We start from the raw sequence: 27,469 nt of genomic DNA on the forward strand, positions 1-27,469 counted from the left end.
TGGCATGAAAGTCATCTTTGGAAGTGGAACAAAACTAGTAATTAAACCAAGTGAGTATTTTACTTTAAACAAATTTATTCCGGTTCTGATTGAAGTTACCTTTGCTTTATTTTTATTCTTATATTGAAGGAAATTTGATTCTGGATTCAGAGGACAACAATGCAGTTTTGATGAAATAAATATTACAGAAAGCACTTGTTTTGCTTCATTTTAGTCAGCAACATCTTTAACCACTTGAGGACCTAGGGCTTTACCCCCCTTAAGGACCGGCCACTTTTTTTCCATTCAGACCACTGCAGCTTTCACGGTTTATTGCTCGCTCATACAACCTACCACCTAAATGAATTTTGGCTCCTTTTCTTGTCACTAATAAAGCTTTCTTTTGATGCTATTTGATTGCTCCTGCGATTTTTACTTTTTATTATATTCATCAAAAAAGACATGAATTTTGGCAAAAAAATGATTTTTTTAACTTTCTGTGCTGACAGTTTTCAAATAAAGTAAAATTTCTGTATACATGCAGCGCGAAAAATGTGGACAAACATGTTTTTGATAAAAAAAAAACCATTCAGTGTATATTTATTGGTTTGGGTAAAAGTTATAGCGTTTACAAACTATGGTGCCAAAAGTGAATTTTCCCATTTTCAAGCATCTCTGACTTTTCTGACCCCCTGTCATGTTTCATGAGGGGCTAGAATTCCAGGATAGTATAAATACCCCCCAAATGACCCCATTTTGGAAAGAAGACATCCCAAAGTATTCACTGAGAGGCATAGTGAGTTCATAGAAGATATTATTTTTTGTCACAAGTAAGCGGAAAATGACACTTTGTGAGGAAAAAAAAAAAAAAAAAGTTTCCATTTCTTCTAACTTGCGACAAAAAAAAATGAAATCTGCCACGGACTCACCATGCCCCTCTCTGAATACCTTGAAGGGTCTACTTTCCAAAATGGGATCATTTGTGGGGTGTGTTTACTGTCCTGACATTTTGGGGGGTGCTAAATTGTAAGCACCCCTGTAAAGCCTAAAGGTGCTCATTGGACTTTGGACCCCTTAGCGCAGTTAGGCTGCAAAAAAGTGCCACACATGTGGTATTGCCGTACTCAGGAGAAGTAGTATAATGTGTTTTGGGGTGTATTTTTACACATACCCATGCTGGGTGGGAGAAATATCTCTGTAAATGACAATTTGTTAATTTTTTTTACACACAATTGTCCATTTACAGAGATATTTCTCCCACTCAGCATGGGTATGTGTAAAAATACACCACAAAACACATTATACTACTTCTCCTGAGTACGGCGATACCACATGTGTGGCACTTTTTTGCACCCTAACTGCGCTAAAGGGCCCAAAGTCCAATGAGTACCTTTAGGATTTCACAGGTCATTTTGAGAAATTTCGTTTCAAGACTACTCCTCACGGTTTAGGGCCCCTAAAATGCCAGGGCAGTATAGGAACCCCACAAATGACCCCATTTTAGAAAGAAGACACCCCAAGGTATTCCGTTAGTAGTATGGCGAGTTCATAGAAGATTTTATTTTTTGTCACAAGTTAGCGGAAAATGACACTTTGTGAAAAAACACAATTAAAATCAATTTCCGCTAACTTTTGACAAAAAATAAAATCTTCTATGAACTCACCATACTCCTAACGGAATACCTTGGGGTGTCTTCTTTCTAAAATGGGGTCATTTGTGGGGTTCCTATACTGCCCTGGCATTTTAGGGGCCCTAAACCGTGAGGAGTAGTCTTGAAACCAAATGTCGCAAAATGACCTGTGAAATCCTAAAGGTACTCATTGGACTTTGGGCCCTTTAGCGCAGTTAGGGTGCAAAAAAGTGCCACACATGTGGTATCGCCATACTCGGGAGAAGTAGTACAATGTGTTTTGGGGTGTATTTTTACACATACCCATGCTGGGTGGGAGAAATACCTCTGTAAATGGACAATTGTGTGTAAAAAAATCAAAAGATTGTCATTTACAGAGGTATTTCTCCCACCCAGCATGGGTATGTGTAAAAATACACCCCAAAACACATTGTACTACTTCTCCCGAGTACGGCGATACCACATGTGTGGCACTTTTTTGCACCCTAACTGCACTAAGGGGCCCAAAGTCCAATGAGTACCTTTAGGATTTCACAGGTCATTTTTGTTTCAAGACTACTCCTCACGGTTTAGGGCCCCTAAAATGCCAGGGCAGTATAGGAACCCCACTAATGACCCCATTTTAGAAAGAAGACACCCCAAGGTATTCCGTTAGGAGTATGGTGAGTTCATAGAAGTTTTTATTTTTTTGTCACAAGTTAGCGGAAATTGATTTTAATAGTTTTTTTTCACAAAGTGTCATTTTCCGCTAACTTGTGACAAAAAATAAAAACTTCTATGAACTCACCATACTCCTAACGGAATACCTTGGGGTGTCTTCTTTCTAAAATGGGGTCATTTGTGGGGTTCCTATACTGCCCTGGCATTTTAGGGGCCCTAAACCGTGAGGAGTAGTCTTGAAACCAAATGTCGCAAAATGACCTGTGAAATCCTAAAGGTACTCATTGGACTTTGGGCCCCTTAGCGTACTTAGGGTGTAAAAAAGTGCCACACATGTGGTACCGCTGTACTCAGGAGAAGTAGTATAATGCGTTTTGGGGTGTATTTTTACACATACCCATGCTAAGTGGGAGAAATATCTCTGTAAATGACAATTGTTTGATTTTTTTACACACAATTGTCCATTTACATAGAAATTTCTCCCACCCAGCATGGGTATGTGTAAAAATACACCCCAAAACACATTATACTACTTTTCCTGAGTACGGCGGTACCACATGTGTGACACTTTTTTGCAGCCTAGGTGCGCTAAGGGGCCCAACGTCCTATTCACAGGTCATTTTGAAGCATTTGTTTTCTAGACTACTCCTCGCGGTTTAGGGCCCCTAAAATGCCAGGGCAGTATAGGAACCCCACAAGTGACCCCATTTTAGAAAGAAGACACCCCAAGGTATTCCGTTAGGTGTATGGCGAGTTCATAGAAGATTTTATTTTTTGTCACAAGTTAGTGAAAAATGACACTTTGTGAAAAAAAACCAATAAAAATTAATTTCCGCTAACTTTTGACAAAAAATTAAATCTTCTATGAACTCGTCATACACCTAACATAATACCTTGGGGTGTCTTTTTTTTTCTAAAATGGGGTCACTTGTGGGGTTCCTATACCGCCCTGGCATTTTACAGGCCCAAAACCGTGAGTAGTCTGGAAACCAAATGTCTCAAAATGACTGTTCAGGGGTATAAGCATCTGCAAATTTTGATGACAGGTGGTCTATGAGGGGGCGAATTTTGTGGAACCGGTCATAAGCAGGGTGGCCTTTTAGATGACAGGTTGTATTGGGCCTGATCTGATGGATAGGAGTGCTAGGGGGGTGACAGGAGGTGATTGATGGGTGTCTCAGGGGGTGGTTAGAGGGGAAAATAGATGCAATCCATGCACTGGGGAGGTGATCGGAAGGGGGTCTGAGGGTTTGGCCGAGTGATCAGGAGCCCACACGGGGCAAATTGGGGCCTGATCTGATGGGTAGGTGTGCTAGGGGGTGACAGGAGGTGATTGATGGGTGTCTCAAGGTGTGATTAGAGGGGGGAATGGATGCAAGCAATGCACTGGCGAGGTGATCAGGGCTGGGGTCTGAGGGCATTCTGAGGGTGTGGGCGGGTGATTGAGTGCCCTAGGGGCAGATAGGGGTCTAATCTGATAGGTAGCAGTGACAGGGGGTGATTGATGGGTAATTAGTGGGTGTTTAGGGTAGAGAATAGATGGAAACACTGCGCTTGGGTGGTGATCTGATGTCGGATCTGCGGGCGATCTATTGGTGTGGGTGGGTGATCAGTTTGCCCGCAAGGGGCAGGTTAGGGGCTGATTGATGGGTGGCAGTGACAGCGGGTGATTGATGGGTGGCAGTGACAGGGGGTGATTGATGGGTGGCAGTGACAGGGGGTGATTGATGGGTGATTGATAGGTGATTGACAGGTAATCAGTGGGTTATTACAGGGGAGAACAGATGTAAATATTGCACTGGCGAATTGATAAGGGGGGGTCTGAGGGCAATCTGAGCGTGTAGGCGGGCGATTGGGTGCCCGCAAGGGGCAGATTAGGGTCTGATCTGATAGGTAACAGTGACAGGTGGTGATAGGGAGTGATTGATGGGTGATTGATGGGTAATTAGTGGGTGTTTAGAGGAGAGAATAGATGGAAACACTGCGCTTGGGTGGTGATCTGATGTCGGATCTGCGGGCGATCTATTGGTGTGGGTGGGTGATCAGATTGCCCGCAAGGGGCAGGTTAGGGGCTGATTGTTGGGTGGCAGTGACAGGGGGTGATTGATGGGTGATAGGTGATTGGCAGGTGATTGACAGGTGATCAGTGGGTTATTACAGGGAAGGACAGATGTAATTAATGCACTGGCGAATTGATAAGGGAGGGGGGGGGGTCTGAGGGCAATCTGAGCGTGTGGGCGGGTGATTGGGTGCCCGCAAGGGGCAGATTAGGGTCTGATCTGATAGGTAACAGTGACAGGTGGTGATAGGGGGTGATTGATGGGTAATTAGTGGGTGTTTAGAGAAGATAACAGATGTAAACGATACATTTGGGAGGTAATCTGACGGCGGGTTTGCGGGCGATCTAATGGTGTGGGTGGGTGATCAGATTGCCCGCAAGGGGCAGGTTAGGGGCTGATTGATGGGTGGCAGTGACAGGGGGTGACAGGGGGTGATTGATGGGTGATAGGTGATTGGCAGGTGATTGACAGGTGATCAGTGGGTTATTACAGGGAAGAACAGATGTAATTAATGCACTGGTGAATTGATAAGGGGGGGTCAGAGGGCAATCTGAGCGTGTGGGCGGGTGATTGGGTGCCCGCAAGGGGCAGATTAGGGTCTGATCTGATAGGTAACAGTGACAGGTGGTGATAGGGGGTGATTGATGGGTAATTAGTGGGTGTTTAGAGAAGATAACAGATGTAAACGATACATTTGGGAGGTAATCTGACGGCGGGTTTGCGGGCGATCTAATGGTGTGGGTGGGTGATCAGATTGCCCGCAAGGGGCAGGTTAGGGGCTGATTGATGGGTGGCAGTGACAGGGGGTGATTGATGGGTGATAGGTGATTGGCAGGTGATTGACAGGTGATCAGTGGGTTATTACAGGGAAGAACAGATGTAATTAATGCACTGGTGAATTGATAAGGGGGGGTCAGAGGGCAATCTGAGCGTGTGGGCGGGTGATTGGGTGCCCGCAAGGGGCAGATTAGGGTCTGATCTGATAGGTAAAAGTGACAAGTGGTGATAGGGGGTGATTGATGGGTGATTGATGGGTAATTAGTGGGTGTTTAGAGGAGAGAATAGATGTAAACAATTGATTTGGGTGGTGATCTGATGTCGGATCTGTGGGCGATCTATTGGTGTGGGGGGGTGATCAGATTGCCCGCAAGGGGCAGGTTAGGGGCTGATTGATGGGTGGCAGTGACAGGGGGTGATTGACGGGTGATTGATGGGTGATTGACGGGTGATTGACAGGTGATTGACAGGTGATTGACAGGTGATCAGGGGGATAGATGCATACAGTAAACAGGGGGGGGTGGTCTGGGGGGGGGGTCTGGGGAGAATCTGAGGGGTGGGGGGTGATCAGGAGGGGGCAGGGAGCAGGGGGGGGGATAAAAAAAAAATAGCGTTGACAGATAGTGACAGGGAGTGATTGATGGGTGATTAGGGGGGTGATTGGGTGCAAACAGGGGTCTGGGGGGTGGGCAGGGGGGGGTCTGATGGGTGCTGTGGGCGATCTGGGGCAGGGGGGGGAGAAATCAGTGTGCTTGGGTGCAGACTAGGGTGGCTGCAGCCTGCCCTGGTGGTCCCTCGGACACTGGGACCACCAGGGCAGGAGGCAGCATGTATAATACACTTTGTAAACATTACAAAGTGTATTATACACTTTGTATGCGGCGATCGCGGGGTTAACATCCCGCCGGCGCTTCCGTATAGCCGGCGGGATGTTGCGGCGAGCGAGCGGTGACAGGCGCCGGCGGAGGATCGCGTCACGGATGACGCGATCGCTCCGCCCATGCCCTTAAATGGACCGCCGCCTCTGTGGGTGAGGCCGTCCTGCAGGGCTCCACTTCCCCGCCGCCCCTGTGTAGTGGGCGGTCGGGAAGTGGTTAAACTAACATCTTAATATCATTATTGAAATATTCTACAGTTCTGCAGAGTAAAATGTCATTTCTAATCTAGTAGTTTTCAAAATGAACGAACAAAATACAGCCAATCATGCTTCCATTAAAAAACACACACAAAAAAACCCAAATGTTTCCGAGTGTAACAAACTGCAACAAGTATGATATAATTTGTGTTTTTTTTTTTTTTTTTGTAGACTGGAGAATAGTTAGGCTCATTAAAAGACAACTGAAGCAAAAGGGATATGGAGGCTGCCATATTTATTTCCTTTTAAGCAATATCAGTTGCCTGGCTATCCTGCTGATCCTCTGCCTCTAATACTTTTAGCTTTAGACCCTGCACAAGCATGCAGCAGATCAGGTGTTTCTGACATTATTGTCAAATCTGACAAGATTCGCTGCATGCTTGTTTCTGGTGTTATTCAGACACTACTGCAGCCAAGTAGTTCAGCAGGGCAGCAAGCCAACTGGTATTGTCTAAAAGGAAATAAATATAGCAGCCTACATATTTCTCTCACTACAGTTGTACTTTAATTTCCAAACCAGTTATTATTGTTGTCCTTGTCTCTTGTATCACCAGTCTTTATATTAAAGCAAAATTGCTCTATTGAGAAAATGAGAGAAAATCTTTCCAATGAGCATACAGGCAGCAATAAAAAAAAGCAAAACTTTCCATCCCTTTTTCACACAATCCAAAAAACAAACAAACCAGAATTGAATTTTTATATACTCTAATAATTTTGCTTGGATTGAAGAGTGTGTGAGATATTAAATTGGGGGATTATATAGCAAATGTATACATTGTATTGTATTATCTTAGTGGGCTCAGTTAGGAAGTGCAGTATTTGCCATGCGGTGGATCACTGTGTGATGGTAGTGGAGCCAGGAAGCTAATCTTTGGACAAGGAACAGTGCTTACTGTTAATGCCAGTAAGTATGTTTTATGGTACAGCAAGTCCATTAAAGATATTGCTATAATAAATGCTACCGTTATTTCATTATCAAATCTTCTAATTATGGATAATGTATTATGCTAGGTACACATGATGATTGATGAGATATTCTGGCAGATTTCCTGCCAGATCGATTATTTCCAGCATGTCCAATCTGTTTTCCGATTTTCTGATTTTCCATATAAGTGATCGAAAAATCGACCGTAAATCCGATCGGACATGCTGGAAATAATCAATCTGGCAGGAAATCTGCCAGAAAATATCATTGTGTATATCTAGCATTAGACACTAGGTTTTGTGCAGTATTTGGTATGTGGTGTATCACTGTGTGATTATAGTACTAGTGCAAATAGGCTTATCTTTGGAAAAGGGACAGTGTTGACTATAAGTTCTAGTAAGTATGTCACCTATTATGACCCATACTTCAATAATAAGCATGTGTATTATGAATATTCTATTGCCCCCTTAGATTCATTTAGATAAAGATCAGTGGCACTGATGCACTAAGCTCTTGTAAAGTTGCTGTATGCGCATCACCATAGCAATGCACACGTTACTGCAGTAATGCACTTGGCACTAACGGGTTACCGGCCTGTGCTGCCCCTGTGCAAGTAACAGTAACATTTCTGTGCGCTTCCTGCACATGGCAGCTTTACTGGAGTTTAGTGCATCGAGCCCAGTATTTGCTATGGCATGATTCATTGTGTGATTATAGTAGTGGAGCTGATAAACTTATCTTTGGTCAAGGGACACTGATGACTGTCAGTCCCAGTAAGTATGTCTTATTTTCTGACACAAAGAAGTGAACAAATTACAAATAAAAAAAATATTACATTATTTCTGCTAGTTCAGCAACAATTGTTATTATTATTGTATTGGACCATTAGATTTAGTTAGGAAGTATGGTATTTACGTGGTATTTCACGTGGCTACATGGTTGATCACTGTGTGATTATGGTAGTGGAGGGCATACGCTAACCTATGGACTGCATACAGTGCTGACTTTCAGTCCTAGATAGTCTGTCTTTCATGACACAAAGTAGAGGATAAATTACAAAAACAGCGCAATAAATGATCACTACTTTCGTGTTTATTTTGGATCTTGCATATCCCAATGGATTTAGTAAGGAAATATAGGTATTTGCTATGTGGTTGATCACAGTGTGATTATAGTAGTGGTGGAGGATATAAGCTTATATTTGGACAAGGGACAATGCTAGCTGTCAATCTCAGTAAGTATGTCTTATTGTATTACACAAAGTAAAATCCAAATAATATTCAACAAGTGATTAGTAGTCTTTTGTGAATAAGTGTATATATTAGAAATATATTTTCCAATTTGATTTAGTCACAGTGCTGTATATGCTATTTAGTGGTTCACTATGGTCAGTCCCAGTAAGTATAACATTTTACATAGAATGAAACAGCATTGGTTCTGAACTAATTTGCTGTGTCTTAAATAGATTATGGGCCAAAGATTATGGACATATTAGTTTGGTCACAGTGAAAAAAATATGTCTCTGCTTGTTATTGTTCCATTTCGTATCTAGTAATCTAGTAATGAGTGAGCAATGTCTGGCTGCGTCTGCATGTACACCTATATTATCTAAATTTCAGTCTGGATTGTGAGCAATGTAGATTCATATACAATGTCACAGAGATGCAGATTATACTGTTATGCTAAAATAGAATTTTAATAAAATATGATTAACTGCCATCTTTGGAAGAGCACTGAGTCACCTTTATGTGTCATGTATTGACCCTGCTATTCCCTTAATATAGCTTAATATATATTTGTCAAATAATACTGAAAACAGCTTTGAGGTTAACCGGTTCCAAGACTTAACATTACTGTCTATTATTAGAAGAAGAGCTAATGTAACAGGTTATTGTAGTGAGATATGTTGTTGTGCTAATGCGGGTGGTGACAGGAGACTGATATTTGGCCAAGGCACAAAGCTTGCAGTTTATCAAAGTAAGTAGTGTTTTTCATAAAATCCAATATAACATTAGTACAATACATTTACTGCTTGATAGAGGCACCCATAATAAATATAGCTTTTAAAAACAAATTAATATGAATGGTAATGGTTGGCTTACCTCTCAACAGATTCAGCCAATTTATCACCACAACAAACACTGTACTGTTTGTAGAGCCAATAGTAAATAATAAAAAAAAAAAGTATACAAATTGTACTTCAAATTTATCAACATTATTGCAGTTTTCGATTAAAGGCATAAAAGTTCAGAGTAGTAAATAAAGGGCCATCAATTAGTCTCTTGTGGATTTAAATGATTTAAACTCTCTAAGGGAACCTGAAGTAAGAGGAATATAGTGGCTGACAAATGTATTTAATGTTAAGCATTGCCATTGCCTGGCTGTCCTGCTCATCCTCTGCCTCTATTACTTGTGCCAAAGACTCTGAATAAGCAAGCATAATAATTGTTCCTGACAGAAACTGACAAGATTATCCACATGCTTGTTTCAGGTGAGTGAGTCAGACACTATTGCTGCCAGTACGATCAGCAAAACTGCCAGGCAACTGGTATCATTTAAAAGGAAATAAATATGGCAGCCTCCATATCGCTCTCACTTCATGTTCCCTTTAAATACGGCTTCAGATTGTATGATAATTTTATTTAGTATAATATAGAGCATTACTGAGAATACCCAATAAAGAGGTGGCAGTCACTAATTTTCATATAAGGAACAATCTAACAAATGTTACCGGCAGCTACAAGTATTAAATGACTAATTAACTATGGTATAAACATTTTTTAATAAAAAAAATAGTTTTTCAGCTCAGGCAAAGCAGCATTCCTTTAAACATAATGGGCTTGATTTACTAAACCATGATAACTCATATCACGGCCGTTTTCACACGCATTTTCGCATTTGCACGCAATCACAAATTTGCACGCGCAATCGGGAATTATCACACGCAATCGCGAATTATCGTGCAAAGAAGATATTGGTTTCGCGTGATAATTCACGATTGTGCGTGCAAATTCATGTTTGCCCACGCAATTTCACGATCGCCCGCAAACACAAAAATGCGCAAGAAAACAGCCGTGATATGAGTTATCACGGTTTAGTGAATCAAGCCCAATGAGTTCTTAAATATTAGATGATTACCAGAGTTGAGTTGAGTGGAGTTAAATGAACACAAGGCTGGTTTATGTACTGGCATTTGGGACTGTGCATATACTGGGAACAGCTTAAAGCTGATATTTGGAGGGGGAACTCAATTGATAGTAAAGCCAAGTAAGTATCATCATTTAAATGTTCTGAGTGCACAAAGATATACATATGAGAATATGATTATTGATGTGAAATATTTGTCTTTATCATGACATTATTCAGAATGACATTGAAGTCTACAAATAGAATGCTGACAGCATGTGAAAGCCAAGGCACATTTTTTAGAGGGGAAATTAATTGCTCATCCACCTTTACTTTCCCTGCACTTTCACTTCTTCTTGCTTAGCTTATTCAATGAATTTATTAACTCGTGGAACTTTAGTGGTTGTTTTAAGAGATTTGTGCAAATCCCATTTGTGCTGTGTGGTGCTACAGTAAGATGCAGATTCGGGACTTGGCTGGCCACATTTAGTGATGTTGCATTTAGTCCTGGCTAAAGTCTGGAAAAAAAGTTAGTTTTTTGTGTATTGGCCGCATCAGCTGGCCATTTCCTATATTGGCCTGTCACAACCCCAAAGTGGCCAAACTTCGGGTTTTCGGTGGCCACACTGGCAATCACAAATGCAGAATCTATAAATGGACGTGGCCACCATTATTTTACAAGCAATATATGGTTTGCTAAGACACGAAATTAAAGAGAGCATTAATTAATATTTAACCCCCCTCCCCCCATAAAAGTAAAGTAAGGAGTGTTTGGAGTGGTTTACATACTGGTGTGTGTCACTGTGCTTATAGTAGGAACGATTATAAACTAATTTTTGGCAGTGGAACAAAGCTAATAATTCTGCCAAGTAAGTAAGAGAAGTATTTTCCCTGAACGTCCATGAATGTTTATATTAATGGGATGTATGCCAGAAAAGAAGCCTTTTCAATAAAAATGTAACTTTTTACAGGAGTGCCTCTTACTAGGTTTATTGTTATGATCATTAACCACCTGAGCGGTCTGGACGAGCTCAGCTCGTCCAACACCGCCGGAGGTCGCCGCTCAGGCCCTGCTGGGCCGATTTTTATCAAATAAAGTGCAGCACACGCAGCCGGAACTTTGCCAGCCGCGTGTGCTGCCTGATCGCCGCCGCTCTGCGGCGATTCGCCGCGAGCAGCGGCGAAAGAGGGCCCCCCTAGCCGCCTGAGCCCTGCGCAGCCGGAACAAAAAGTTCCGGCCAGCGCTAAGGGCTGGATCGGAGGCGGCTGACGTCAGGACGTCGGCTGACGTCGATGACGTCACTCCGCTCGTCGCTATGGCGACGATATAAGCAAAACAAGGAAGGCCGCTCATTGCGGCCTTCCTTGTTTATTATGGGCGCCGGAGGCGATCGGAAGATCGCCTCCGGAGCGCCCTCTAGTGGGCTTTCATGCAGCCAACTTTCAGTTGGCTGCATGAAATAGTTTTTTTTTTATTTAAAAAAAACCCTCCCGCAGCCACCCTGGCGATTTAATCAGAACGCCAGGGTGGTTAAATCTAATGGTCAATGTTTAAGGGGTTACTATTGCAAAAAAAAATGTTAACTTTAAAATGCATGTGTATGCATACTTATAAAATACACATTAAAGTTATTTTTTCCTATGTTGCTGTTACAATAGATTGTAAAATTCTGACAGAACTGACAGGTTTTGAACTATTCCATCTCCTCATAGGGGATTCTCAGGGGTTTCTTTTATTCTAAAAGCACTTTCTGAATGGCAGTTGCCCAGTTCCATTGTCAAAATAGAGTGCAATCGAGAATGGAGGCTGGTATGTATTTTTGTATAGCTTTTTTTTTTTTCCAGGAAGTGCTTTAGTAAAGAATAAAGGGAATACTGAGAATCCCCCATGAGGAGATGGACTAGTCCAAAATCTAGATGTCAGATTTTAAATGCTTACTGTAAGTAACAGCACATAGGAGAAAAGTTGTTTATAGTGCATTTTACTCTGAGAGAACTGCACTTCTTATACATGTGTATTTTACATTGTACTATTTTGGTGGTCCTTGTGCTTTGACTGTTAATAGAGCTGCACATGGCTTTGCAGTTGTTATCATTATCATAAATAGCACCACATAGTAACATTCCCAACTAATGCATACAATCCAAGAGATGGTATAATACGTGTAGAAAAGACATTGGAGATGGCAACAGTAAGGGTCCTTTTACACTTAATCAGTTGCTCTCAGTTAAAACGGAAAGAAAACTGATTTTCAAAGTAAGTCCCATGTTTTCCTATGGCACCTTTCACACTTAACGCGTTTTAACTGAAATCTTCTTCCCAATACACTGCTATGGAAAAAACGCGTACCAACACACACTAACGCGTACTAACGCACACCAACTGATTAAGTGTAAAAGGGCCCTTAGAGTTGATAGGAACAGATGAGTGATAATAGAATAAGACAGATAAACATGTAAAAGCTATTAAGAAGTAGTTTTAACCACCCTGGCGTTCTGATTAAATCGCCAGGGTGGCTGCGGGAGGGTTTTTTTAAAATAAAAAAAAAACTATTTCATGCAGCCAACTGAAAGTTGGCTGCATGAAAGCCCACTAGAGGGCGCTCCGGAGGCGTTCTTCCGATCGCCTCCGGCACCCAGAATAAACAATGAAGGCCGCAATGAGCGGCCTTCCTTGTTTTGCTTACATCGTCGCCATAGCGACGAGCGGAGTGACGTCATCGACGTCAGCCGACGTCCTGACGTCAGCCGCCTCCGATCCAGCCCTTAGCGCTGGCCGGAACTTTTTGTTCCGGCTACGCTGGGCTCAGGCGGCTGGGGGGACCCTCTTTCGCCGCTGCTCGCGGCGAATCGCCGCAGAGCGGCGGCGATCAGGCAGCACACGCGGCTGGCAAAGTGCCGGCTGCGTGTGCTGCTTTTTATTTCACGAAAATCGAGCGGCAGCCTCTGGCGGTGTTGGACGAGCTGAGCTCGTCCAGACCGCTCAGCAGGTTAACTTGCCAAAAATGAGTGCAAAGAACATTAGAAGGTGAGAACAAAACAGCATCTTAACTTTCCTCATGTGCAAAACTGCAGAATATGCATATATCCTTGTAAACAAAATGTGGATATATTTCATAAGGGAATATGCTTAGTAATAAATCTGCAAAATAATATGACTTGTAATATATGTAAAGCTGATCATTTTCAAGTTGCCACCAGCAAATTCATTTTACAGAACCCATCAGAAACAGCTGTGGTTTATGTAATGAGATACTTAACTGTGCTAATGCTGGCGGGACCTGGAAATTATTGTTTGGCAAAGGGACCAAATTGACAGTTTTATGTAGTAAGTAAACTATTCTCTGACAACCTTGTGAGTATTGACAACATATTGGCCCTTATTCATTTAACTTTTTCTCCTAGGAGATATTTTTTCCTCTCCTGCGCTTTGCAATGGAAAAAGTACCAAAAGGCATATATAAAAGTACTATCAAAATTATTTTGAGTATCTGCTTGCTTGCTTGTTAGTTAAAAGGCATATCAGTGACAAGGTGTGAAAATATCCCCTAGGCCAAAAAGTTAATTGCATATGGGGCATAGATTCCATTTTGTGTTTTTGAAGATAAACAGCTTTTTTATTTTGTATCAATGTTAATATTACATTATGTTGCAGGAGCAGTGCAGCAATATTCAATGCAAGGGGGTAAGAGGTAGTACAGAGCAGTGATCTCTGCTTAATGCTGCTTTAGCGTGAACAGGTCCGAAGAACCTGTCCACACTCATGTGTTTAAAAAAAATGGCATTAAAATGCATAGACAGAAACCCAAACAAAAATGTATGCTTTTAAGTTGTTTTATATTAGTATCAGTATTTATATAGCACCAACATCTTCTGCAGTGCTGTACAGAGTATATTGTCTTGTCACTTAACTGTCAGTCTGCCTCAGAGGGGCTCACAATCTAATCCCTACCATAGTTATATGTCTATGTATGTATAGTGTAGTGTATGTATCAGAGCTTAGGGACAATTTGGTGGTAGCAAATTAACCTATCTGTATGTTTTTGGGATGTGGGAGGAAACCCGAGTGCCCAGAATAAACCCACTCAGACACAGGGAGAGCATACAAACTCCATGCAAATAGTGTCCCAGCTGGGATTCCAACCACGGACCCAGCACTGAAGGGCGAGAGCACTATGCCACCATGCTGACCAAGCATTTTAAGTTGTGTTTGTTCCAATACCTGGGAGAGAAGTCTAGTGCATTGTGGGAGAAAAAAACTTTTGGTGCATTGCTTGCAATGCATTAATTGACTCTCATTGACAAAAAATTCACACTTCAATGCGTGATTTAAACTCAGTGTTACTCAAACTCAGGTTACTTTAAAATCAAAGTTTACAAGATAAAGCAAAAGTAAATAATAAGGAAACACATAATTTTGCTTTAGCCCTAAATATGTGCTGGTATAAAGATATATTTTTGGGATTTAGCACATATTGTATAGGCTTGTATCACTGTGATACTGGAAATTACAACAAACTCAACTTTGGACATGGGACAAAACTGGTTGTTAGACCTGGTAAGGGGTTCCATAGCTAAACTATTAAATATGGGAATATTTCAATCTATTGTGACATAAATATCAGATAAGAGCTAACTATACTCATTTAGCACACAATTGCAATATGGTTGCTGAAATGACTTATTTTGCAATATGATGCTCTAATCAATCAGCTATACCATTGAGTATGTAGCCATGAAATTGAAATCTACTTTTGTAACAGAGCATCAGAACTCTTTTGCTTTTGTTTGGTGCCCATAGAAACCTTTAGTATAAAGGCATTGATCACTGTGCACATACTGATGGGTGGAAGATGATTTTTGGAGTAGGGACTAACTTACATGTCAAACCTAGTAAGTCGATTTGTAAAATGTTATACCTTTATCTACAGTACATTCCTGATTTGGAGAAATGTTTGCAGCTGGATCAACTGAACTTCCAGCCTAATATACCCTAGGCTGATGATTGTAGCCTTAGTCAGTATTAGAAAATAGAGCCACAACAGTGAATGCATATTTATTTTCTCAAAATTCACCACAAGTTTTAATTAAAGTACTGAAAAACTTTTTTCCCCAAAAGTTATATGTTATTAGAATGTGACATTTATATAGAGTATTTATATATATATGTGCCCTGGTTACAACCTCAGATTTTAAGCCCATTAGAAATGACCTATTTTTGCATAGCTGTAAATCACTGTGATACTTGGGGATCTGGGAACAAACTTATTTTTGGAACTGGAACACGACTATCAATGAAAAGTAAGAAAATAATTCTCCATGAGGCAAGAGCATGCTTTTAGTGTGATTTTTAGTCAAAGATCACATACATAGGGAGGATTATGTATCCCAGTAATGCCTTGGAATATTCCCAAGTAATATGAACACCTTACATTCTCAACAAGCTATTTACTACAGTGCTAGTAATTATAACAAGCTTATATTTGGTCATGGAACAAAAGTATTGGTACTATCTGGTGAGTCTTCCTTTGAGCTAAAATAGACTGTAAACGTTATTTTTCACACCACACCAGCACTGGTGTTTGCATTTGACTGCCTATCGTATAAACATACTTAGTCAACTCATGAAATATATATGTGTGTGTGTGTGTGTGTACGTGTGTGTGTACGTGTGTGTGTACGTGTGTGTGTGTGTACGTGTGTGTGTGTGTGTGCGTGTGCGTGTTTGTGTGTGTGTGTGTGTGTGTGTGTGTGTGTGGTGTGTGTGTGCGTGTGTGTGTGTGTTTGTGTGTGTGTGTGTGTGTGTGTGTGTGTGGTGTGTGTGTGCGTGTGCGTGTTTGTGTGTGTGTGTGTGTGTGTGTGTGTGTGTGTGTGTGTGTGTTTGTGTGTGTGTGTGTGTGTGTGTGTGTGTGTGGTGTGTGTGTGCGTGTGCGTGTGTGTGTGTGTGTGTGTGTGTGTGTGATTGCTTGCCTGTGGTAACTGTTTAATATCTAGAGACTGTACTGCCCATGTTTATAAAAGTAACTAGTAAGTAACTTCAGTTGGCAGAATTTCTAATGAGATTATCTTCCTATGAGAGTTTATAAACAATCACTGTAATTACTGTATGAGTGTACAGCACTGTGTGCTTATGGAAGTTCTGACAAACTCATTTTTGGTTCAGGGACAAGCATGAGGGTAAAACCTGGTATGTATTTAACGTTGCTTGGTTGTTTCTGTGTGGGTTGAAGCAATTTATCAATATATTTCCAAACTCAGCCCTCTTCATTTTTCTAGGGATTGCACTATTTCCCAAGGAAAACAGTCATATATAACAAATTATACAAAATCATAGAAGACACAGTGGCAACTTGTGGTTGATATGTCTTATTTTTTTTTTTGAGATTAATGTTTTTTAATGAATACAGCATCTTTCAGTTGATTAATTAAATCTAGCACAGTCTGCAAACAATAATCCAAATACCATGTATCTACAAATATAATAATACTCTTTAGCATACATAATTTGCAAGTGTGTATGCTTTAGTATTATGTAATTGTTATATTTAAAAAGAGTAGAAAAAAAGTTCATGTGTGATAGATTTATACCGCCTAAACAGTAACAAGCATGACATCAAACTGAAAGAGTACTTCTGGCCACCAAAGCATGTCCAATATCAATTAGATGACATCCAGTTTTATGCTAACTTCTGCTTTTAAAAATGACTTAAATAAAGATAACTATACAGTAGAAAAGGCTTAAGGTGGCCACTAACAGTCCAATTGTTAGCGAAAAATCGTTTGAGCAATCAGAAATTCTGATCCGAAAGTGAAATATTGTAATACATCATTCACTACACCATCAACGAACCAATCTTTGCTTCCTATCTATCACAACCAACAAGAAAATCCAAATTTTGGTTTGGCGAAAATTCATTCGGGCCACATTTTTTATCACTCATTCATAATCGATTGTGTCCACCAATGGAGATTATTTACAACCAATCCAATCAGAATTTCTGATCGCTCGAATGATTTTTCGCTAGAAATTGGACCGTTAGTGGCCACCTTTACTCACTAAATGCTGTACAGCTTTGTAGATAATTCGTTATTTATTGTACCACTGCACTGATAACTTCAAACAAAATAATTTGATTTAAATCCTTTATTCTTATTCACAGAAACCACACAGGACATCACTTCTGTATATAAACTGGAGTCTTCAAAGGAAGTTGAAAACATCCCAAACTCTGTGTGTCTTATCACAGATTTCCCAAGTCCTAACAAAACTCTGAAAGTAGACGGAAAAGACAAGGATATTACTGGCACTGCTGTGCTGGACAAGTCTGAGGATGGGAAGTGGAGATACAGCACAATTGTATTGGGTAATAAAGGCCAATCTGATGATCTTCGCTGCAAAGTGAAATATAATGACAAAGATGTAGAACCAGAAACTGGCACAGGTAAATCCTTTTCTTTTTCTTAACTCCTTCCAAATTAGAATTCATGTAATTAAACTATTTACTGTTTTTAGAATCCATGGAAATTATTAACTGCTGATGGCTTTCTTTGCAAACACACAAATCATTTTAAAGGCTCTCATTCCATAAGTCCCCACCATCACCATGTCTTTATAAACTGTGTTTTTTTTAAATCATGTACCTCTAAGAAAACCATTAAAAAAACGATTTTCAAGCTCCATGAATGTACTGTTTTGGCTGAGATTAAGACTTGGCACTGTTATGCAGCAAGAAGTACTAGCCCCTTACCCAACATATTAAATTTGATAGAACCATAAAGATTTTTTCACGAACCTAAATCACAAATGAGTCCTAGACCCTGATTCACCAAACAGTGGCAAGATTGCCATTTGCAGGAAGTTTATGGCAATAACACCGGGGAACACCACCATTAACCTACTTACCGGGATAACGTGCTTTGCTATGCATATGGCATTTATAGGTTAATAGATGGTGCTCCCCGGACAGTGGTAGCAGTAAAATTGCAAGAAATCTTAGTGAAGACTGGTGAATCAGGGCCTGAAAATCATAATCTTTATTCATGTTCACAATTTAAAAACACATAATTAAAATTACTCCATCCAACATCAAATATTAATAATTGTTCATGCCAAAAACATTATCTTAGAAAAGGTAATAATGATTAGCTTCATTCTAATAATGCATTGTAACTTTACTGAGGTTACAAATTATATACACACCTAACAGTCTGTATCACAGTTTCTTAACTGTGGTTGTTAATAAAACCGTTATTTCAAAGCAAATGATAAATTCATCAAATTAAATCCTATCCACTTCTTAAAATCCCATTTTTTTCTACTGGAGTTTATATATATACATAGCTGTAATTACACATACAGTATATAGCCTGTCATTACTTGGTTATCTAACTACTGTTTGTTTTTTCCTTCCAGTTGAAACTGCTGAGACTTGTGATTCAACCTCCAGCCATCAAAATTTCCAAACAAGTAAGTTTAATTTTTTACCATTCTGTGTTTCTTATAATTATGTTGTATGTGATGTTTTATATTTGTGCAATGCATACATTTTTTTTAAATCAAATCAAGTAAATTTTTGCAACCAAGGCAACGCTTTGTTGTTATTTAAATATTATTTAGGCTAACTGTAATTACAAATATAAGTAAGGTCATCCACCTGTCCCTGTAGTGCTGGCTAATGATAAGTGGGGCATTTAACTTTGACGAAGCAATATCTAGTGGTAAGCAGGGCCGGTCCTGGACTTTCTGCTGCCTGAGGCAAAGATCGTAAAGGCGCCTCCCCCCCCCCCCCCCAATATTTCTACATAACATTACATCCCCCACACAACCGACCGTGTCCGTGAAGGAAAGCCTGAGTGACGCAGCAAAGTGAGTGACTGACTCACCAGGGATTGGGTCTCCCTCTGGGTCTGGCGGCGGCGAAGGGCGGGCATCCGCATCCAGCATGCATCCTGCACTGGCAAGGGACAGACGGCTGCGGTCTGCGGCGGGCATGCTCCATCTCGGATCTGAGGGATCTCGCGCTGGGCCAGTGAACGGCGGCAGCCAGCCAACCTCATCATCATCATCATCATCGTTACGGTCACGTCGGCGGTGCTCGCTGCTCAGTGACTGACCATGACAATCAGCCGCAGCCAGGGCAGCAGAGCGGGCGGCAGCCGCCGCCATCAAATCAGCAGGCTTAGGCACTAGGCAGCGTCACCAGCGTGCAGCCTTGGAGGAGACAGGAGAGGCTGCAGAGCTCGGAGTCGTCGGACTCGGAGGCCGGCGGCAACAGTGCAGTTTCTAGGCTAAAATGCACCCAGGGCGAGGGTGTAAAAATTGCGCCCCCTTCCCCCCCCCCCCCCCGGTATAGGTAGCAGGCTATAGGTCCCCCCCGAGTATAGGTGGCCAGGCATGGGTGAGCCAGTAAAGTTGCCCCCAGTATAGGTTAGCCAGGTAGTTGCCTCCAGTATAGGTAGCCAGTATAGTTGCCCCCAGTATATGTTAGATAGGCAGGCACCCCCCCCGCCCCGGTATAAGTTAGATAAGTAGGTGCCCCCAGTACCGGTTAGCTAGGTAGGTGCCTCCAATATAGGTAGCCAGTAGAGTTGCCCCCAGCATAGGTTAGATAGGTAGGTACCCCCAGTATAGGTTAGTTAGGTAGGTGCCCCCAGTATAGGTAGCCAGTATAGTTGCCACCTGTATAGGCTAGCTAGGTAGGTAGGTGCCCCCAATACAGGTTAGATAGGTGCCCCCAGTATAGGTTAGATAGGTAGCTTCCCCTCAGTATAGGTTAGATTAGGTCACTGCCCTTCAGTATAGGTTAGATTAGGTAGGTGCCCCAGTACAGGTTAGATTAGGTAGGTGCCCCCAGCATAGGTTAGACAGGTAGCTACCCCCTAGTATAGGTTAGATAGGTAGCTGACCCCCAGTATAGGTTAGATAGGTAGCTGCCCCCCAGTACAGGTTAGATTAGGTAGGTGCCCCCCAGTACAGGTTAGATAGGTAGCTGCCCCCAGTACAGGTTAGATTAGGTAGGTGCCCCCCAGTATAGGTTAGATAGGTAGCTGCCCCCAGTATAGGTTAGATAGGTAGCTGCCCCCCAGTATAGGTTAGATAGGTAGCTGCCCCCCAGTATAGGTTAGATAGGTAGCTGCCCCCCAGTATAGGTTAGATAGGTAGCTGCCCCCCAGTATAGGTTAGATAGGTAGCTGCCCCCCAGTATAGGTTAGATAGGTAGCTGGCCCCCAGTACAGGTTAGATTAGGTAGGTGCCCGCCAGTATAGGATAGATAGGTAGCTGCCCCCAGTACAGGTTAGATAGGTAGCTGCCCCCCAGTATAGGTTAGATAGGTAGCTGCCCCCCAGTAGCGCTTTGAGTCCGCAAGGAGAAAAGCGCAATATAAATGTTGTTTGTCTTGTCTTGTCTTATAGGTAGCTGCCCCCCAGTATAGGATAGATAGGTAGCTGGCCCCCAGCATAGGTTAGATTAGGTAGGTGCCCCCCAGTATAGGATAGATGGGTACCTGCCCCCAGTACAGGTTAGATTAGGTAGGTGCCCCCCAGTATAGGATAGATAGGTAGGTGCCCCCTCATAATGGCGGAGGGGGGGAGCCGGAGCCGCGGTGAGGGCAGCCCTCCCTCTCCCTCCCTCTCCCCGGGCCGCTCTCCATGCTCCCCCCTCGGACTTTAGGCAGCAGAGTTAGCGTGCAGGGAAGCGCTGCTGTACACAGCTGTTACTCACCTCCCTGGATCCGATCGCCGCTTCCGCCCTGCTGGTCTCCTCTCTGCAATGTAGCAGCTGCTGATACACACGCTGCTTCCTGTTTACACAGGAAGCAGCCGCGTGTGTATCAGCCGGCTAGGCAGAGAGGAGACCAGCAGGGCGGGAGCGGCGATCGGATCCAGGGAGGTGAGTAACAGCTGTGTACAGCAGCGCTTCCCTGCACGCTAACTCTGCTGCCTACAGACCGAGGGGGGAGCATGGAGAGCGGCCCGGGGAGAGGGAGGGAGAGGTCGGGCTGCCCTCACCACGGCTCTGGCTCCCCCCCCGCTATCACAGCCACGTCATCTGGTGCCGCCCCTCCACTTCCTGCCGCCTGAGGAACCCGCCTCACCCCGCCTCATGGGCGGGCCGGCCCTGGTGGTAAGGCCCAGTCTCAAAAGGGCATATGTCATTTATGAAGAAATGGCAATCCCACTCTCAAATTCTATGCAAGATTGGGGGGGGGGGAGGGCACATCACATCAGCTTACTTTTTTAGTACCAAAAAATATAACACAGCTGTGGTAATATGAAAACAAACTCAGCATTGCTTAGTCTACATCTACCTGATGATGTTGATCATATTTAATGCCTTCTAAAGAAATAGAGACTTATTTTATGTGAAAACTTAAGTTTCTAAACTTTGACCAGACCAGGGATGGGTTAGAAATCTCTCATAGATACAAGACTATTTCTATGTATGACCCCATATGGGAAACGTGAAATAAAATCTTCAACTGGGATCTATGTCGGCATCAGATAACACATTGTAGTTTCTAACTCTGTCTTACTATGCTAAAAATGTTTTACTGCTATCTGTGTTCCATTTTAGATGTTGCTTCACTTACTTTTGCCTGTAATGCAACAAGAACTAAGGGAACATCCTCACACAAGGCTGGGGCATGCACCATTTTAAAAAAAAAAAACAAGAGCAACCTTCAAATAATTTACTGCTCATTAATATACTAAGCTAAAAAGCATGGTCAGTCTGCTACAAGGTGATTTTTTCAGTTATGAGTGGAATCTGAAGGAAGGATCACCAGCTAGTTTCTTTTGTCAGATGGGTGCTTGGGGACATCTTGCTTAGCCAATGCTAAACGCTTCTCTGCAAATGAGCAGAGAAGCATTTGGCATTGGTTTCCATCATTAAGTCATTGTTTTTTTAGTCCCATAGCAGGATATGGAAGTGCTGAATGTAGCCAATCCATGGGATGAAGCACAGTGTTTATGCAAATGACTGGAAAAGCCGTCTTTGAATGGACAGTGCTTAAGCAACGAACACCCAAACTGCCACAAGCAATGGGGCAATTGCCAGTGTGAACATGGCCTTAAGCTCACATTACCCTTGTTAAAATAATGTGTAAACCAGGAAGCTCAAGTACTGAAATAATGCCACCAAGTTCCCTTAGAGCTATAAGCAGATATCATGTGTTTTTAACTGTCTAGCTTCTATTAAAACCTGAAAGATATGGGTGAAATTACTGTTTAAAACTGAAGTATAAAGAACAGGGTAGAACAGTGAATCATTATGATTTCCCCCTTTCTTACAGATCCAGCCATCAACACACTGTCCCAAAAAGCACTTGGTTTAAGGATTCTCACAGCCAAATTCATTGTATTTAATGTAATAGCAACACTGCGACTTTGGTCATCTTAAGGTGAGTGGCACTGTAACTACTTTATTACTAATATTATTTTACTTCCAATAATGGTCCCAAGCCAAGCACATCCTCCTCTAGGTGCTCTGCAAGGCAAACTGTGTTTGTAAAGAAGCCTACAAACCCCAAGTATGCACAGGTAGTAGGACACAAATGAAAATGCAGAAGTCCTGGTGCAGAAAATAAGTAATATTGGAAGAATATCTGCATGGCACAAGGAGCTTCAGATATGCAGAGACCAGTATTAAAATACTGTAGTAATGTACATTTGTGTCTTATACATGTACATTTGTTAACGACACTGATAACCTTGTACCGAGTCTTGACTAGTTCAAGAGAGTTGAGTTGCTAGCACAACCTTGAAATCTTTATTTTTAATACTTCCCTTTGACCTACCATACCCTGCCCTGACCCATGCCACCTACCTCTCAGCCAAAATCTTTACACTACTCTAAAATAATAACAATAACTATAAACTATTCCTTCCTGCTATTTCCCAACAGTGCTATATTTCCTATAATCCCCAATGTTATCCCTTTGTCTCCAAATATCTTAATATATCCTACCCATTAACCAAGCTTAAACCTAAACTATGCCCTCTGAACAATAGGCTATGTATCTATGCTCCCTGCTATTGTCTGTTTTCCAATCTGTACAGCAATATTGTAGATTCTGTTGCTCAGATTTTAAAAAAAATAGTAATACCTGACTTTCACTTACATCCCAGTCTTGTGTAATTTTATTCATACCCAAAACTTTCCACTAACTTTATCCATTAATTATGGACTAACCCAGACCTAACCCTAACTTAAGCTAGAACATAATGCTATAATCATTTATTAGTTTTGTAGGACCATGTCAAGTGGGTTACTGAATCACTGGTTACTAGTAGGTATTAGATTGTCTCTCTGAGGGACAGTTACTGACAAAACTATATACTTTGTAAAGTACTGCAAAAGATGTCAGCACTATGTAAATACTAATATATTAATAATAATAACAATGCATAATACTGAAATCTTGTTAGAGCTATGTCTGCAATAGTTGCTTGTGCGACATGACAATAATTCCCTGATGCTAAGAATATTTAGGGCAGTGAACAGACCTGTGTATGTGTTTGTTGTTGTTTTTTTGGGGGGTGTCCTGCTTTTTATTACAGTTGAAGAGTTTAGCCATCAAGTTGTTATTTTATCCTGCTACAAAGTTGCTGGAGTTTTTGGATATTTCCTCCACTACTCACAGTTAACACAGGACATAAACTCTAAACAACTTTTATACAGATGGCTGTAAAAATCTTCATTTTTGTAACTCATAGTTACTGCCACATATGTCCTTGCTTGTTGTTAAGAAATCTCAAGGGAAATAAATATGGAGGCAACCATACTTATTTTTTTAAATACCTCTTGCCTGGCTGTCATACTAATCTTCTGACTTCAGTAATCACTACAAGCATTCAGCAAGTGGAATTGGGACACCTGATCTGCATACTGGGCCAGGGACACAGGAGATATTAGGCAGGGGACACACACACAGTGCTCATTTTCTGCACAGAAAAACTGATTTAAACTGAAAACTCATGTTACTGAATGGGCTAGCTCAAACTGCTTTTTTTCACGCACAGCAAAAAAAAAAACTTGAAATCCTACAGGATAATACTACACATTTTGTCAGTTTTCTTTATCAATTACTTTAACTGTTGTGAAAAAAATGTGCGCTATTTTCTGCATACAAACACACATGGGGCTTGATTCACTAAACCTGTGATAACTGAAATATCACACCTTATGAAAAGATATCACACCTTATGAAAAGATATCACATCTTACCAAAGTTAACATGCCTTATCAGAGTAGCATAGCGAGCACTACAAACTTATGCCTGCTTTGGGAAATGGCACTCGCCCTGCCCTGAGCCCATGCGGGTTCGTAGCGCTTGCTATGCTACTCTTATAAGGCATGTTACACCTGATAAGGTGTGATATCTTTGATAAGTTGTGATAGCATTGATAAGGTGTGATATTTGAGTTATCAGGGTTTAGTGAATCAAGCCCCTGGTGTAAGAAAAAATGAATGCAGGAAAACGCGCACAGAAAACTGAAAGTCAAGTGTGTCCCCAGCCTTACAGACTTACTGATCAGTACCACAGCTAGGCAACTATTTTTTTTTTTTTTTAAGTAAAAAATAAAGTCTCCATTAGGAGATCTATTGATCTATCTTTTTGCATTATATTAAGCACTAGTGACCTTAGTCCATTTAAAAACAGGCTAGGTCTGTCTCCACGCGCCTGCCACGCACATGCGCGCACCCGCCACACACCCGGCCGCCCGCTCACATGCCCGCCTGGCTCCCTGGCCCCGTCTCTGTCCTCCTGTCTGTGTGAGGCTGGGTCCCTGCTTCACACATGCGCAGTAGCAAAAAGCACGGACTCAGCTACACAGAGACAACTGTCCCTGCTGTACGCAGGTACAGTTCCCTATTATTGTATAGGATATTTTGATTTGTTTGACTGATAATTAATTCATAGGAAATCTGATTCTTAGCAAATTGTATCATTTGTATTTAGTAATCTTTAGTGTCCATTCATTCTTTTCAACTATTATTGTAATGACAGCAGTACCATTTGTGTATTTGTGTATTTGTGTATGGTACCATTGTTATAATCATATGTTTTTCTTTACTAACAGGAGTTTATCTTCTGGAAAATAACTATATTACATATAAGTGGACCTTCAGCTCTACTGTTCTCTGAACACAGCATTGATCCTATATCCGCTTTAAATGCAAGAACTACAAGATGTCTATACAAACCTTCAGTTCCTGCAAGACCATCTGCTGTACACACTTACAATTTTTTTTCTAAATAGAGACTTTACTTTCACTATATCGCAGTTTGATTCTTCACATGACTTTTATGAATGTTTTGTATATATTTGTACTATTATATGTGTTAAATTTCTAGAATTTAACCACAAATGTCAGTGGTTTATGAAAATGTGCTTATGTAAAATATAAATAATAAATGTTTTATTCTAAAGACAAGTTTTTATCTTTGTGTGTTATTGATTTTAATCTTATTATATTATCAAATGACTATAGAATTGCTATTGAATGACATTAACTATAATAACGGAAAATTTCTCTTGTGCTGGACACAGACATGGCAATCTGAATGAGCAATCTCGGTCATGAATACTTACAACTGTGTAGTTGAAACTTGTTGGAAGCAATTGGATATGTTGTTAAGTAGCACTATACAGGTGTATGTAGTATATTTACCCAAATATTGATTGCTTGGCTGTGTGGGAATGTCTGTGGCTAGCACACTAAGAAGTACAATTTCAACTTTGACAGTAATTTGAATATTGCAAATGCATCCCAAACTTGTGTTACAGTGACTGCTGACACTTATTGGACTATACTTCCCTTTTTTACCATGCTGTCAGGACAAATAGGAATGTAAGAGGAAAATTAGGTAAAATTTTCCAAATGGGTCAACAGTAAAAAAGCCAATAGATTTTGTTAGTCTTCTTTGCGCTCACCAAAACTTCACCTTTGCCATTACCATGACTTAATTAACATAAATACAGGTAGTGGATCTGAATTCTGTAATTCTGTGTTTGCACACCTTAGTTCAGGCCTCAGTGCACCATAAATGGAACAGGATTACCTGAAAAAAAGACTATGTGCTCTGCTGGATGGCTTTGGCCTATATATATATATATATATATATATATATATATATATATATATATATATATATATATATATATATATATATATATACCTGCTCTGTTTCATGTCCTTAAACTTTCTAAATTGAGTCCTAGTGAGTCCTAGTCTAGTACACCTTCAGACTTTTCATATACATACTCCATATACTTTCACAAGTTGTGTGCTGATTCTAAGTATGTGAATATAAATGTCTAACATAATGCACACATATTTAATGAAAGCATACATGTGTTAAGCACCTGCATGACCAATTGTGGCAAATGCTGCAGTCTGAACTCCAGTCCTTTTAACAAAAAGTTTCACAAAGCACTATTAGAGTTTTGAAACCAACATTTATATGCATTGACAAAGGTGGATGAATACACAAAAGTGCATTGATAAAAGCTCAGGACTCTATATATAGTTGGAGGAATATGTATTTCTTAAATAATTAGAAACCTTAAGGGCCTGTTTCCACTGGAGCGGAAACTGCTCCGAATACACAGAGTTTCCCCACAGGCAAATCGCGTTGGGAAACTCTGCCATAGGAACCTATGGCGCCTCCGGACGAATCGCTTGCACTAGCGATTGGGACGAAACTGGCCACAGATTTTGTGCGGGAGGCTGCAAATCCCATAGCCGTGCATGGCTCGGCTTCTGGGATTCACCTGCGATCCCGCACACCTGGAAGTGCCGCCGCGCGTCTCAATGACGTGTGCGTCGGCTAGTGGAAACAAGCCTTAATGGAGGCAACACATAGTCAGATTTGGTTTGTCAGATAAGCAAAAGTCAACAGCTATGTAGTTTAGGATCTGTCTAACAATCTGTTTAAATTACAGATTAAATTATTATGAAATTGTATTGAACTGTATCAAACTGTGGTCTAACCTATATGTGTTGGTAGTATCCCTTTGGTGATCTGCCTGGTCAGATTGCTGTCTCTGATGCCTATTATTTCTGATGGGAACAACAACAAAAAGTTCCTGCATCATGTGGTCAGTTGTATATCTCCTCCATTTCTCCTTCTCTCTTTATTGACCAGTAATCATGCAGCGTGTTTGTGCA

General features: G+C 41.3%; 1 protein-coding gene across 1 annotated transcript; it reads left to right on the forward strand.

Annotated features, from left to right (window-relative positions):
• On the forward strand, nucleotides 1–25,683 carry LOC137521917 (T cell receptor alpha chain MC.7.G5-like). Its single transcript, XM_068241799.1, has 5 exons — nucleotides 1–50; nucleotides 17,454–17,735; nucleotides 18,707–18,760; nucleotides 22,587–22,694; nucleotides 25,378–25,683. Exons 1-4 carry the CDS (start codon nucleotides 5–7, stop codon nucleotides 22,691–22,693), a joined length of 489 nt encoding a protein of 162 aa, XP_068097900.1. The 5' UTR covers nucleotides 1–4; the 3' UTR covers nucleotide 22,694; nucleotides 25,378–25,683.
• The last annotated feature ends 1,786 nt before the right edge of the window (nucleotides 25,684–27,469 follow it).

This window comes from Hyperolius riggenbachi, chromosome 1 (assembly GCF_040937935.1).
Source record: "Hyperolius riggenbachi isolate aHypRig1 chromosome 1, aHypRig1.pri, whole genome shotgun sequence".
Lineage (NCBI taxonomy): Eukaryota > Metazoa > Chordata > Amphibia > Anura > Hyperoliidae > Hyperolius > Hyperolius riggenbachi.